At 41.2% G+C, this 16,079-nt stretch overlaps 1 protein-coding gene across 7 annotated transcripts in view; it reads right to left on the bottom strand.

Moving 5' to 3' along the window:
- The window catches only part of Glt1d1 (glycosyltransferase 1 domain containing 1), a 173,962-nt gene that overhangs the window by 54,462 nt on the left and 103,421 nt on the right, over positions 1 to 16,079 (bottom strand). For 4 of the 7 annotated variants that reach the window (XM_045155692.1, XM_045155690.1, XM_004668885.2 and 1 more), the window contains exons 9-10: positions 5,888 to 5,931; positions 4,149 to 4,269 (exon numbers count right to left, since the gene is read on the bottom strand). The exons of 1 other annotated variant lie outside the window; for it this stretch is intronic. In XM_045155692.1, coding sequence (XP_045011627.1) covers positions 4,149 to 4,269; positions 5,888 to 5,931 — 165 coding nt within the window. The remainder of the gene's footprint in view (positions 1 to 4,148; positions 4,270 to 5,887; positions 5,932 to 16,079) is intronic. 2 more of the 7 variants (XM_045155694.1, XM_045155693.1) reach the window with 1 other exon arrangement.

Raw genomic sequence — 16,079 nt, forward strand, 5'->3', positions numbered from 1 at the left:
TCTGCACCCAGCTGTGGCTTGCTCTCCTGAGTTTATGGGTAAGGAATGTATTTTAGCAAATGGCATTTTGTTTTTTATGTGTCCACAAGAAAACAACAGATTCAGAAAGGTCAATAGATCATTTCCTCCAGAAGGGGAACATTCCATGATTACCCATGCTGGTCACTTGAATGGATTCTAATGAAACACACACTCCCCACTCCTCTAAAATCAGTTTCTTTCAAAAGCCTCCGTCCAGAGGAACATGACATCAACATTTTCAGGCAGCTGGAACTGCTAACAGCTGTCATTCCTTTAAAGTAATAGAGGACTGACAGCAACTCATCTGCAGTGACACGTTGTATCAGTTACAGAGCCACTCCTGCTCCACTGCTCATGGAGAAGCTGCAGAAATGAGTGTTCACATATAGAGGAGCAACTCGGCAAAGGCTCCTCACTGGCATTGTGAGAATGTGCATTTTCAAAGCTAGTGCAGAGAGAGAACATGCTCGCTCCAATGACTCTGGTTCAATGCCCATAGAAACTGATACTAATCACTAAGCACGGGTCAAGGTGTTGGCCTCTTACTACACACAAACATCACAATGTCATGGCATTTGCTTTTGGAGCTACAAACAGGAATTTACAGGTTGCCTTTCTCACTCCTACCACCTCCCCTGTGTTTTAGGTTTGGGAGGTATTGATTTTTAAGATAATGCCAGAGTAAAAGATATTAGGTATATGTTCTGGTTTGGATGTTAAGTGTCTCCCATTAGCTTGGACCCAGCTGATGGTGCTGTCTGGGGAAAATGTGGCACATTTAGAAGGTAGTACTGCCTAGTTGAGGAGGGTTAATAGGGGAAGGCCTTGAGGCTACAGCCTGGCTCTGCTTCTAACCTTTTTTCTGACTCCTGGTCCCTGGGATGTGAGGACCATCAAAAAAAAAAAAAAATTCTCCCTCCAAAATGATTTTCCTTTTCTTTTGTTTTGGTTTTTCTTTATTTTGTTTCTGGTGTGTGTGTGTGTATGTGTACACACATGGAGGTCACAAGACAAACTCAAGCGTCCTTGCCTTCCACCTTGTTTGGGACAGTGCCTCTTCTGTTTGCCTCTCTATAAGCCAGGCGAGCTAGCCTATGGCTTCTAGATTCTTGTCTCTTGCCCCCATCTTGCTGTAGGTGCAGTGGGATTACAGACACTCCTGCCACATGTCTGGCTTTACATGGGCTCTGGAGATCCAAACTCAGATCACCAGGCTTGTGCAGTAAGTACTTTCTGCACTAAGATATCTCCCCTGATCTGTTGTTGAAGCCTCGTCTCAAACAACAAAAACAACACATATCCCTGACTCACCTGGAATTCACATAGTAGACCAAGCTAGTCTCAGACCTGCAGCAACCCCCTGCCTCTGCCCCTGAAAGCCGTGGTAACAACCATTGAACTATCATGCCCAGCTCCCTTAAACTCTTTCTGTGAGGCATTTTGGAGGAGTGGCAGCAAAAGCAATACAGGATACAACACCATCACTTCTTAAGAGGGAGGATGTTTGTTTTACAATGGTGCCTCTTGTCAATAAACAGGTACATTCAAATGTTATTCACAGGAATAAAAGGATGGTACAGACAGCTGGGCTAAAATAATAGCACTTGTCTAAGTGGACAGTGAGTGAAGTGCAGAATCCATGTAGAAAGAGCACTGAGGCCTGAGTAAAGGGCCTGGGGAGCCAACACCAGGTCCCTCAACCTACAGTGGTTTCCCATGTGCTTGTCAACGCATGGGCACACAACATCTACTGTGCGCAGCTCATCTGCAGGGACATGAAGAAGACCAGTGCTGAATTCTGGTGTAGACAGGAGTTCTAAGCCTGTCTTCTGTTCAACCATGTGCAGACACATGCTGGACACCACTCTGAGGACCTCACAGAGAAGCAGTAATGATGTTCTGTTAAAATAGCCTAACCCCAAGTTATCCCACAACTGAACAGAGATGTTTTAGGAGGTGGCCTTGCAAAAAAATGAGAGGCTGTGTCCCTTTCCAGGAGTGAAGAGCATCCAGCAGAACCTGCTAGGGCCAAAAATCTGCCAGTTCACAGCCTTCATACTGCATAAGACCAGCAGCCACAGAGTATGCAGAGGACTGGGGTGCATACCTGTGGCCAAAATACGGAGCAGAATGAATACGAAACAGAGACCATATCTGACCTGGGCCTCCTCACAGCACCCCTCTATCCTGCAGATGGAGATCATGGCTGACTTAGGCCCCCCTCACTGCACCACCTCTTGTAGGAAGCACAGCTACAAATGTCCGTGTCATGTAAACCCTGGATCCACCTTGTTTGGGGCAGTGTTTCCTTTGCTTGGATCACAGAGGAGATTTGTCACAAAGAGGAGAGACCCAGGGAAGAACACCTTCCAAAGCACTTCCTACCCTCACCTCCAACATATTCAAATGTCTTCTTTAAAAGACTGTCAGGCTGTACCTCATTTTGTAGCTGGCAAGAGGAAACAGTACTGGGGAATAAAATTTTCTTATGTTCCATACAAAATTTCTAAAGTATTTTAAGGAGGCAGAAAAGATAGTTCAGTGGTTAAAGGTGCTTGCTAGAAATCCTGCAGAACAAATTTTCAATCTTCCCCAGCATCCACATAAGGTCAGATGCAAAAAAGCATTCATATCTGTGATTCCAACATACCTATTCAATGGAATGTGGACCCAGGAGTATAATCTCAAAGCTTGCAGGCCAGCTAGACTAGCATTCTCAGTAGCAAACCAAGAGATCCTACTCATGAAGGTGCAAGGAGAGGACAAACAACTTGATGTTGTATTCTGACCTCCACACACATGACATGGCAGATGTGCATGCATTCGCGCACATGCGTGTGTGTGCGCGCACACACACACACACACAATTATTTTTTAATTTTTTGTATTTACCCAACTACATTTTTTAACTATTTTATGTATTTATTTATTTGAAAGAGAGAGAGAATGGGCATGCCAGGGCCTCCAGCCACTGCAAATGAACTCCAAATGCATGTGCCATGGGTCCTGGGGAATCGAACCTGGGTCCTTCAGCTTTGTAGGCAAGCATCTTAATGACTAAGCCATATCTCCAGCCCATTTTTTAACAATATATTGATTTATTTATTCATTTGAGAAAGATAGAGAGAAAGAAAAAAAGAAAGAGAGAGAGAGAGGGTACACCAGGGCATCCAGCCACTGCTCCAGACACGTGTGCCACTTCATGCATCTGGCTTTATGTGGGTGCTTGGGAATCAAACCTGGGTCCTTTGGCTTTGTGGGCAAGCATCTTAACTGCTATGCCACCTCTCCAGGCCTCCAGCACATTTGTAAATTTTTTTAAATTTATTTTGGAGAGAGCAAGAGAAAGAGAGAGAGAGAGAGAGCACACCAAGGCCACTACAATTGAACCCAAGCCACTACAATTGAACTCCAGATGCTTGCACCACCTAGTGGGCATGTGTGATCTTGTACTTGCCTCACCTTTGTGCATCTGGCCTATGTGGGATCTGAAGAGTAGAACATGGGTCCTTAGGCTTTGCAGGCAAGTGCCTTAACTGCTAAACCATCTCTCCAGCCCACATGTTTTAATTTTTAAAAAGTATTTTAAGGGCTGGAGAGATGGCTTAGCAGTTAAGCACTTGCCTGTGAAGCCTAAGGACCCTAGTTCAAGACTCGATTCCCCAGGACCCACGTTAGCTAGATGCACAAGGGGGCGCATGCATCTGGAGGTCGTTTGCTGAAGGCCCTGGTGTGCCAATTTTCTGTCTGCCTCTTTCTCTGTGTGTCGTTCTAAAAAAAATAAATAAAAATAAGCAAAAAAATCTTTTTTAAAAAAGTATTTTTAAGTTGGATATACTGGCTCATGCTTATGTTCCCAGAAGTCAAGACACTGAGGCAGGAGGACTGCTGTGAGGTCAAGGTTAGCTAGGACTGTACAGTGAGTTCCAGGCCAGCCTAGACTACATAGCAAGACCCTGTCTCCAAAAAGACATGTTATAATGAAAGACTTTTAAACCACAAGCAAAGCTGTCATGCTGTTCTTAGCTTTATGAAGCACAGCACTCCACTGAGGAAAATATTGCCTCCATACATGAGAGAGAAAACAATCTCCTATCCTGCTCTCAGCACTTGCACTGTACCATTACCTCAAGGATGGCAGCAGACATGCCTTCAGAGATAGAGCTATTCACCAGCGCAAAGCAGCTCTTCATGACTGTGTGAAGGTCTCCCTGACTCATCTCCTGGATCAACCGCACCCCAGTGGCCCTGAAAGGACAGTAGGGACAGTGTGGTTGCTTCCAGGCATCTTAAAGGCAGGTCCAAGAGGGATGATGAGGACAACTTTGGAGAAATACTCTAGATCAAAAGGGAAGCACAAGCCAGGTATAAAGGCTCTGCCTCTAATCCCACACTTGAGAAGCTGAGGCAGGGGGACTGCCACGAATTCAGGGCAAGCTTGGGCTGCACAGTGATATCAAGGACAGCTTGGCCAGAATGTGTCTTTAAACATACCCGCACAGCAAGCACTCCTAATGAGTAGCTTCAGTGAGGAAAAGGATACTGGACTGAGAATCCATAGTGATTGGAACTATCACTGAGGGATGGAGGCACCTGTGGCTCAGTTGTTTCCATTTGAGGACATGAAACATACCAGAAGCACACTGTAAATGCTGAGTCCGAGAGATGCTTCTTTTAGGAAATATAATATTGGGGGAGGGCCAGACATTTCTTCAATGATGTGGCAACTGGTGAGTTGCCCATGCTCTGGTAACTAATGCAGACAACCCTAATTAGAATCAGTGGGTCACAAAAAAGAGACATGAAAGTTGAAAGGGACTGGCTGGGAAGAAGGGTTTCTGTAAGAGTAAGAAAAGCACAAAAGAAGGTAATTGGGAGCCAATGCAACAAAATTACATTATGTAATATATGAAATTAATAAAATTAAATAATTTTTAAAAGTGAACAAAACACAGAAAGAAAACATTTTTCTAATAATTAAACTTTTGACAAATACTTATACATACAAATACATAATATTTTTATTTATTTATTTGCAAGCAGGGCCTCCTGCCACTACAAATGAATTTCAAGTGCATGCACCATTTTTAATGCATCTGGCTTTACATGGGTACTGGAGAATCAAACCCAAGCTGTAAGGCTTTGCAAGAAAACATCTTAACTACTGAGCTATCTCTCCAGCCCCCCTATTTTCTCTTTGGGGATAAGGTCTTGCGATTTAACCTCAGGATGGCCTGGTACTCATTATGTAACTCAGGCTGGCCTCAAACTTGTAATTATCCTGCCTCAGACTCAAGAATGGTGGGATTATAGCAGAGAACCACCACCCATGCTCTACTAAGATTTTGCTTTAGAAACTGAGAATCACCTTATTCAACCAGGATAGCCAGGTCTCTTTTCCTGGCAGGTAATGGCAATGTAAAACCAACATAGCAATAAACTTCTCTAAAGGGGCTGAGCAATTCTCAGCTGAGCATGAGAAAGACAGCTACCCTCATGATCCTAAGCCTTGACATTGAAGTCTTTTCAAATGTAATCTGTCAAATATCATGATCTCAAAGTGGCTTTCACTAAGGACACATGTAATTCCATCACTTGGAGTCTTATGAGTTCAAGGTCAGTATGGGTGCCCAGTATTTCAAAATCAAGATGGTTTTCACTAGCCTTTCCCTGATGATTGGGCAGGATGAACATCTTATATTATCAGTCTGCTTCCTTGTCTGTAAAATGGGACAAAGTATGACCATGTGGGACTTCACAGATTATTAATGGAGGGAATACTTGCAACTTGCTTGGAGAAGTGTTGGGAGTTGATAAATGTGAACTCATATACCACCAAGTAAAAAGCCGCCTGCCTCACTCTTACCTTCTCAATCGGGCTTTCACTTCCTTGGTAAACACAGGATCCACCTGAAAAGAAGGATAGGGAAGACATGAAGAAAACCCTGACTGGGACTTCTGGGAAAGATGGCAATGCAGTAGTCACTGACAAAGCAGCCTAGCAGGGGAAGTAAGCAGAAAAAAAAAATGCCCTATTTTACCAAAAAGTGAAGGTTTCAAAGACATTATCAACCTCAGTAGAGAAGCAGGAGAGACCCAGAGCTTTTAGAAATCAGGCAACTAGCCAGAATCAGCTCCCACTACAGGACCACCTGGCTCTGCTTGAGTCACAGGAGAAGCCAGGTAAAGAAATTTTCCACTCACACCAGATTCCACAGCATTTGGGAGGCATAGGTAGAGAATCACTGTGAGTTTCAGACCAGCCCAAGACTACATAGTAAATTCCATGTCACACTGGGCCCAAATAAGACCCTACCTAATTAGAAAATTAGAAAAACCAACCATCAGATTAACCCAAAATGTAAAAATCTCTATATTCTAATACAAGAAACACAAAACAATCAAGACAATATAATTCCACCAAAAATTATAAATACATCAGAAATGATCTGTATTGAGACTGATTTAGATGAAATATCTCACAAAGATTTCAAAAGAATGATTATAACTATATTCAAAGAAATCAAAGGAGCCGGGCATGGTGGTGCATGCCTTTAATCCCAGCACTTGGGAAGCAGAGGCAGGTGGATGGCTGTGAGTTCAAGGCCACCCTGAGACTACATAGTGAATTCCAGGTCAGCCTGGGCTAGAGTGAGACCCTACCTCAAAAACCCAAAGAAATCAAAGAAAAAAGCAAACTCTTGGAGGAGAACACAGGAAACCTGTTTAATGAAGTGACAAGACAAGAGTAAGGGAATACTGAAGAAAAACCAATCTGAAAACTAGAAATAAAAACACAGTAAATCAAGTGAAAACCTCTGTAGAAAGTCTCACCAAGAGAATGGACCAAGGAGAGGACAGAATATGTAAGCGAGAAGGCCAGGAGGCAGATCTAACATACTCCAACAAAGAAAAATACAAAATCAGAGGGAGGCATGAATGGTAATTTCAAGACACAATTTCAGGACACTATGAAGACATTAAACATAAGATTACAGGGTACAGTAGAAGGAGAAGAATTTCACTCCAACGGCATAGTACATGTTTTCAACAAAATCGTAGAAGAAAAATTTCCCCAAATTGGGAAAGAGATGCCAGTACAGATATAGAAAGCTTTTAGAACACCAAACAGACAAAACCAGGAAAGAAACTCTCCTTGCCATATTATAGCTAAACTACTAAACACACAAGCCAAAGAAAATATATTGAAAGCAGTTTAAGAGAAAAATCAAGTCACATACAAAGGCAAGCCCATCAGGATAACAACAGATTACTCAAATTTTAAAAACCAGATGGGCTTGAAATGATACATTGCAAGTTTTGAAAGATAACAACTGTCAACCAAGATTACTTTATCAAGCAGAGCTATAAATCCAAATATATGAAGAAATAAGGACATTCCACAACAACAACAGGCTAAAGGAATATATGAACACTAAACCAGCTCTATAGAAAATACTTGAAGGGATACTTCACACTGAATAGAAAGGAAAGAACACACATAAGAAAACTGGAAAAAAATGAACCACATACAAATAATAATTAATACAAGAAAATAAAGAAAAATAGGAAGAACAAAAAAAAAAAAAACCCAAGAGGAATAGCAAGAATAAATAGATACCTTTCAATTTTCCTGAACTTATACAGACATGCTTTATGGCCTGATATATAGTCTATTTTGAGAATGTTCCATGGGCTACTGAGAAGAATGTGTGTTCTATAGAGCTGAAGTAGAAAGTTCTGTAGATGTCTGTTAGGTCTAGTTAGTTCATCTATGGTATTGATGAACTCTATTGTTTCCATGTTGATTTTCTGCCTGGATGATATATCTATTGATGATAGTAGAGTATTGAATTCCCCAACACTGATGGTATTTTTTTATTTCTGTTTTGTTGTCAAGTAGGTTTTGATTAAAAACTTAATCAAACACCTCCCAAGGAGAAAACTCCAGTACTGGATGGCTTCTCAGCTTGATTCTATTAAACTTTCATAGAAGAACTGAAACCAATTTTTCTCAAACTGGTTTGTATAATCAGAGACCAGAGAATCCTCCCCATCTCTTTTTAAGAAGCTAGTATCACCATAATACCAATACCAGACTGAGATACAATAAGAAAAGAAAACTATAGTCCTATATCCCTGATGAATTTACATGCAAAGATCCTGAACAAAATCCTTGCAAACTGAATTCAACAATATATCAAAAGCATTAACCACCTTCATCAAGCAGGCTTCAACCCAAGGATGTAGGGATGGATCAACATAGGAAAATCACCCAACATAACACACCACATAAACAAACCTAATTAAAAGAACCACATGATCATCTCAATTGATGCAGAGAAGGCCTTACACAAAATACAACACTACTTCATGATTGAAATGCTAGAGAGAATAGGCATGGAGTGTTTATATCAACACAAGTAAAGGCTAGATATAAAGCTCCTAAAACCCAAATAATACTTAATGGGGAAAGACTCAAGGAGTTCCCATTGAGATCAGGAACAAGACAGGAGTGCCTATCTCTTTAACATAGGACTAGATGTGCTAGCCCAAGCAATAAGATGGGAGAACGAAATAAAACAGATAGACATTGGAAAGGAAGAAGTCAAGATAGCCCTATTGACAGATGACATGATCCTATATAAATGACCTGAAAATCTCTATCTAAAAACTTCTAAGGTGATTTGTTCAGTAAAGTGGCAGGATACAAAATCAATACCCAAAAATTAGTAGCCTTCCTATATGCAAAGGACAAATATACAGAGAAAGAAATCAGCAAGGCTGTCCCACTTTCAATAGCAACAAAAAAATTAAATAACTTGGAGTAACACTAACCAAGGATATGAAAGACCTATATAATGAAAACATTTTAAAAATCTCAAGAAATAAATCAAGAAGGAATTGAGAAGATGGAAAGTCCTCCCATGCTCCTGAATAGGTAGAATTAATATTGTGAGATGGCAATTCTATCAAAAGCAATATACAGATTTAATGCAACACCAATAAAAATTCCAGTATCATTCTTCACAAAGATAGGAAAAAATTCATACAGAATGGCAGTAGGCCTCAAATCTCCAAAAATACCCTCAGGAAAAGAAATACTTGTGATGGTATCACCATACCTGATCTAAAGCTATATTACAAAGCCATAGTAACAAAAACAGCATGCTACTGGCATAAAAAACAGAAAGATATACCAATGGAACAGAATTTGAGACCAAGGCTTTAGGTCAAGTAGCTATAACTACTTGATTTTTGACAAAGATACCAATAAGTAGATTGCAGAAAAGACAGTATCTTCAGCAAATGGTGTTGGACAAATGGGATGACCATATGTAGAAAAATGAAACGACCCACATGCATCTCTCCATTCACAAAAATAAAGTCCAAATGGATTAAAGACCTCAATATGAGACCTGAAACTCTTCTCCTACTGGAAAAAAATAGGAGGAATTCTCCACAATATAGGAGAGGGAAAAGACTTCCTGAAGAAAACCCCAATAGCCCAGGAAATTAAATAAGCACTCAACCAATAGCATCTCATGATGCTATAAAGCTTTTGCACAGACAAACATACCATAAGCAGAGCCAATAGATTTACCCACTGAATGGGAGGAAAGTTTCATTAGCTATACCACTGACAGAAGAATATCTAGAATCAACAAAGAACACAGAAAACTAAAAATTAAAAAATTCAACACACTCCAAAAATGGGGCAGAAAACTGAATAGGGAGTTCACAGAGGAAGAAACACAAATGGCTAATATACACTTAAAATACACTTAAAATGTTCAACATTCCTAACCATCAGGGAAATGTAAATTAAAACAATTATGAGATGTCACCTTACTCCAGTAAGGATAGCAATCATTAAAAAGTCTAAGAACAACAAATGTTGGGGAAGATATGGGGAAAGAGGAACCCTCATCTACTGTTGGTAGGAATGTAACCTAGTACAACCACTCTGAAAATCAATATGAAAATTCCTGAAAAGCATGAATATTGAGCTACCAACAGACCCAGGTAATGCCTTACTGTGCATTTATCCAAAATGTTACATGCTTCCCCACAGAGATATTTGGTTAACCATGTTTATAGCTGCTCAACTCATTGTAGCTAAGAACTAGAACCACCCCAGGTGCCCATCATTGGATGAATGGATACATTTACAATGGGATTCCACTTAGCAGTAAGAAAAAATGATACAATGAAATCTGTAGAAAATGGACAGATTTGGAACTTTGAACTCAGCAAACTCATACAATAACAGAAAAGCAAAAGGTGCATGGTCTCACTTATTTGCAACTCCTAACCTGTACCAGCTCAAGTTGTTGACATACCTGATAGGGAACTCAAGGCCCAGACAATAGGGATGAAAGGGTTTGGGGGGGACAGGAAGGACTCATCTCACTACCTTAGAGATACTTGTGCAACTATGTTTATTGCTGTTCTATTCACAATAGCTAGGAAATGGAACCAGCCTAGATGTCCTTCAACTATGAATGGATAATGAAGAAGTTGTACATTTATACAATGGAATTCTACTCAGTGGTAAAGAAAAATGAAACTATGAAATTTTCAGGTAAATGGATGGGATCTGGAAAGGATTATACTAAGTGAGGTAACCCAGGCCCAGAAAGCCAAATATCATATGTTCTTTCTCATATGTGCCATCACAGCTGCAAATGTTTAGACTCATACATGAGTTGGAGCAAAAGTTGGTAGCAATGGCCAGTAAGCTAGAAAGGGGCTATAAGGGAGGGAGGAGAGGGGAGGACTTAAGGGTGTGGTATTCCATATGTTTAAGTAGGTTAATAGATTATTGGGGATACAATGGCATGAGATCACAGGAAGAGACTGAGTAAAAGAAGGGTGGGGAGTGGGGTTAATCAAATTTAAGATGTTATGAATAAGCCATATGGAAACATCTTTTTGGATAATGATGCACCAATAAGGCATAGACTGTTACTAGAAAAATGTCATTGCCAGGGTGGGATACTTTCCAGTGAGTTATTGGCAAGGAAGGGCCCTGGAGCACACAAAATATTAAGGGCCATTGCTAAGGCTCTTGGCTTCCCACCAGAAATAGACGGTAAGACCCTATTGCATGCTTCAGCTGCAAGGTCACTGGGATATCCTGCTGCAGCTGCACTGAATACCTCCTCCCTATAGACCAGCTGACAGAAAGACAGAAAAAGCCATGTTGCATGCAGCCCTATGGGAGAGAGAAGTCTTCAGCAGTGAAAACAGTGGACATTGTAAGCCTTAAGTTTAGCCAGCCATGCCAAATGACCAAACAGTGCAATAGTGGCATGTTGCTTATAGGGGAAACCAACTGCTCACTAATTGCACTGAAGGCCCACTCCATGGGAAGGAATACATTCCTGGTACTAAAAGCCTAATCAAAAGCCTGTGGCAGGGATTATCATAATCCATAGGAGTGTAACTCCTACTTATGTCTGGCTAAATGCTTATATAAGGCTCACAAAAGTGCCAAGTAAGCACTTCTCTTTTTATATTTAATTTTTTTTTTATTATTTGAGAGTGATAGACAGAGAGAAAGACAGATAGAGGGAGAGAGAGAGAATGGGTGCACCAGGGCTTCCAGCCTCTGCAAATGAACTCCAGATGTGTGCACCCCCTTTTGCATCTGGCTAACGCGGGACCTGGGGAAGTGAGCCTCGAACCGGGGTCCTTAGGCTTCACAGGCAAGTGCTTAACCACTAAGCCATCTCTCCAGCCCAGCACTTCTCTTAATGTTCATACCCATATATTAATGCTACTGTCACTTCTGCTTAGAGAGGCTTCTCTTTTCAGGTGGTGGTAACCACTGGAATAACCACAAAGGCACCATAGTGCTGAGAAGAAGTGACAGAGGAGTATTCAGCACTGAAATATGTCTATCACACCTTCTAAGGTCAAGGTCCATTGTAGAAGAGGTGGCAGAAAGAATGTAATATCCAAAGGAAGGGTAGGACTGCTTATAATGTAATCATTCAGATACAAAGTGGCCTTGATTCCCATTAACTCACAATGCCTAGCACCTTCCCAAGACCCTCGTAATGGGGGTGGGGGGGATGATGACATTGAAATAAAAGAGAGACTAGCCAGGCATGGTAGTGCATGCCTTTAATCCTAGCACTCAGGAGGCAGAGGTAGGAGATCGCTAAATTCAAGGCCACCCTGAGACTACATAATGAATTCCAAGTCAGCCTGAGCTAGAGTGAGACCCTACCTTGAAAAAACAGAGAGAGAGAGAGAGACTAATTGAGACAGGTAGGGGAGAGGATAAGAGAGTGAATCTATAAAGGAGAAAGTGGAGGAGGAGATGGAATTATCATGGTTTATTGGCTATAATTGTGGAAGTTGTCAATAAAAAGAGTTTTTTTAATAAAATTAAAAGCCTGTCAGGAATCCAATCATCCAGACAATGACATGTAATGGCAACAGTTTAGAAAGAAAACAGAAGTGGATATACAGCCCATCCAGATATTAAACAATAAGAACAAGCAATGCATGAGAAGGAGGCAAGTCTGTGTGCATGTGCTTTAAGAGCAGAATGGCTCCACAGTAAGAGCATGTCCTGTGCAGGCATAGGGGCCACTGAAGTCTAAAGATCACTCTACTTCTATCCTTAGGATACACACAAATGTTCAGGGAGGTCCATACACACCAAAACTACAGTCTTCTAGAGGAGCATTGACTTGAGAATTACTGGTGCTCACAAAAACCCAGCAAGCTTTAGAACCAGTAAGAGAATTCAGACCAAATAGGGACAGCCTTGGCAAGTCTATGACAAAGCCTCTGGTGGAGTTAAAATTTTGTGTTCATGTGCTGGAGAGATGGCTTAGCAGTTAAGTGCTTGCCTGTGAAGCCTAAGGACCCCAGTTCAAGGCTCGGTTCCCCAGGACCCACATTAGCCAGATGCACAAGGGCACACACATCTGGAGTTCATGTGCAGTGACTGGAGGCCCAGGTGCACCCATTCTCCCTCTCTCTCTCTCTCTCCCTCTCCCTCTTTCTCTCTGTCGCTCTCAAATAAATAAATAACAATTAAAAGAATTTTTTAAATTGTGTTCATGAGGAGCCTTCTTAGAAACATAGTTTTTTTTTTACAATATTTTGTTTATTTATTTGCAAACAGAAAGAAAGGGAGAGAAGACAGACAGGCAGAAAGAATGGTCATGCCAGGGCATCCAGCTGCTATAAATGGAACTCTAGGTGCATGCACAATCTTGTGCATCTGGCTTTACGTGGGTACTAGGGAATCAAACTCTAGTAGTTAGGCATTACAGGCAAGTGCCTTAACCACTTAGCTATCTCTCCAGCCCAAGAAACACATTTTTAAAGGCAAAGAATGACATGCTTATCCACTGATGGGTAACAAAATGTCTTTATCCACCAAGGGAACATTATTCAGCCATAGAAAAGAAGAACTGATTTACAATAGGACGGATGAAACTTGAAAATGATGTTAAACTGAGCATGGTGGTGTGCTCTTGTAATCCCAGCACTCAGATACAGGAGGATCAAGAATATAATATAAATATTAGAATCATAGTGAATTCAAGACTGGCCTAGACTACATGAGATCCTGTATTAAAAAACAAGCCAATTGTGACACACACACAATGCTAGGTAAACCATAGAATGCCATATAACATAGCATGCAATTATATTTTCATGAAATGTCCAGACCAGGCAAATGCAGAGATAGAAAACAGATAAATGGCTACCAACATGTCATTATGGCTATCTAAAGTCTAACTTGGGGTCACTGAGGGGAGGAAATGGCAGTGACTGGAGTATGTACATAGTCTTTGTTGAGGTGCACAAAACATTCTGAATTAGAGCATGCATAGTGTTTGGACCACCTGTGGGTACAGCCACTGTATTCTACATTTTAAAATAATGAGTTCTATGGCATAGGAACTTTGGTCAAAGGCCACCTTTTAATTGGTCACAGTCAAATACACTTGCCTTTCTTCACACTAGAAACAAGCTAGTCTGGCCTTCCCAACAACAAAACACAAGAGACCCTCTCTCAAACAAAGTGAAAGGAGATCCAACACTTAGAGGTTGTCCTCTGACCTCCACATGCATGCTGTAGTATACTGGAACACACATACATACACACAGAGACATAAATAAAATAATAAACTGTTTTACAAAACAGCAGGCACCGGGATGCGAGAGAAAACGGCTGCCTTCCTACAAAGGTAGCTGCAGCTTCCTGACCCCCAAACCTCACCACATCCCATAAGGCTGCTCTTTGTGCAATGACCAGATCCAGACAGGGTCACATCCTGAGGTAGCATGAGGAATATATTCCAGGATGGCTTCCCCACCTTGCCACAATCTCTTCAACAGGACAGACACACTATAGGGACCCCACCCTGGCAGTGTTATCAATGGTGAATATAATTTTAAAACAACTGAAAAATGTTTTCTTGAATTGACACCTGCATAGCACAGAATTCTACATATTTCTTCAAAGACATAGGCAAAGAGGGTGCACATCCAGTTCACAAATGTGGTTAACAGTGGCTGGCCCCAACTGCAGCTTATAACAAGCTAGAAGGGAAGCAGATTCCATTTTGTTCTCACTTACTGCCAGCAGCTACATGAATTTATATTGATGTCAATTAGTAAGCTTTCTGGATCCCTAGGAGTTTATAAGCCCAGTTGACATAGTGATGTTTTCTAGAAGCTGGGCTTCAACTCACTTTGACTTCCATCAAGGCCATTATGTATTACACACATGTTAAAGCCTGAAATCCTTCATACTTCTGGGATGCATGATGGTCACCCCAAGGGGTTGATGATGGTAAGCTTATTTACAACTCTGAGGCTACCAGATGGCTGAGTATTTGCTGTGCTAAAATATGTTAAACATGAATGCATATGAAACTGTCATTATCTGTGGAAAGACTTGTGCAGAGAAATTCTTATAGCTACAAGCAATTTATTGCTTTCTGCAGTTGAGCCAGTTAATAATGATTAATACTCAACAGTCACTGACTCTGGGCCACAACTGTGCCTAGCCCTTTATTCTCATTTACTTAGTTCTTGAAATAATGCTCCTGTCATTGTCCTCTTGACACAGAAGCTCAGAGAGGATGTGTAAATTCAGCAGGGTCACAGAGAAAGAAAGATATTGGCCCAGAATTCAAATATTTTGCACACTGACTATGGAGTCTGGATTCTCAAAGCCAGACTCTCTACCTCTCTGGTCTCTTCCCAGACTATTTCATAGGAGCAGAATGGGGAAATAATTTAGTAGCAGGAATGAGAACATAGGTTCAATCCCCAGAACCCACATAAAAAGACAAGCATGGTGGTACACACTTGTAATCCCTGCTATGGGGAGGCAGAGATCCCTGGAGCCACTAGCCAGTCAGCCTAGCCTAACTGATGAGATCCAAGCCAATGAGAGATTTTGTCTTTAAAAAAGAAAAAGTAGACTATATTTCTGAGGAAGACACCCAACACCCAAGGCTGTCCTCTGGCCTACATGTGTTCCAACATGCATATACATGCACACATACCACCCATATGCATGCATGCATGTACACATGCAAAAACTAAAAGCAGAGCTGGAGAGATAGCTCACCAGTTAAAGGCATGTGCTTGTAAAGCCTAACCATCAGGATTCGACTGCCTAGTACTCACACAAAGCCAGATGAACTAACTGGCATATGTGTCTGGAGTTGATTTGCAGTAGTGGGAAGCCCTAAAGTAACCACACTCACTCTCTTTGTCTGCTTCTCTCTCTCTCTCTCAAATAAAATGTTTTTAAATATTTATGTATTTATTTATTTGAGAGAGAAAGAGACAGTGAGAGAAAGAGAAAGAGATAATGGGCACACCAGGGCCTCTAGCCACTGCAAACAAACTCCACATGCATGCACCACCTTGTGCATCTGGCTCATGTAGGATCTGGGGAATTGAACCTGGGTCTTTAGACTTCACAGGTAAAAACCTTAACCTCTAAAACCTCCTAAATCATTTACATATCCCTCAAATTAAATTAAAATCAAAAGATCAAGGGGCCC

Source organism: Jaculus jaculus, chromosome 8 (genome assembly GCF_020740685.1).
Source record: "Jaculus jaculus isolate mJacJac1 chromosome 8, mJacJac1.mat.Y.cur, whole genome shotgun sequence".
NCBI lineage: Eukaryota > Metazoa > Chordata > Mammalia > Rodentia > Dipodidae > Jaculus > Jaculus jaculus.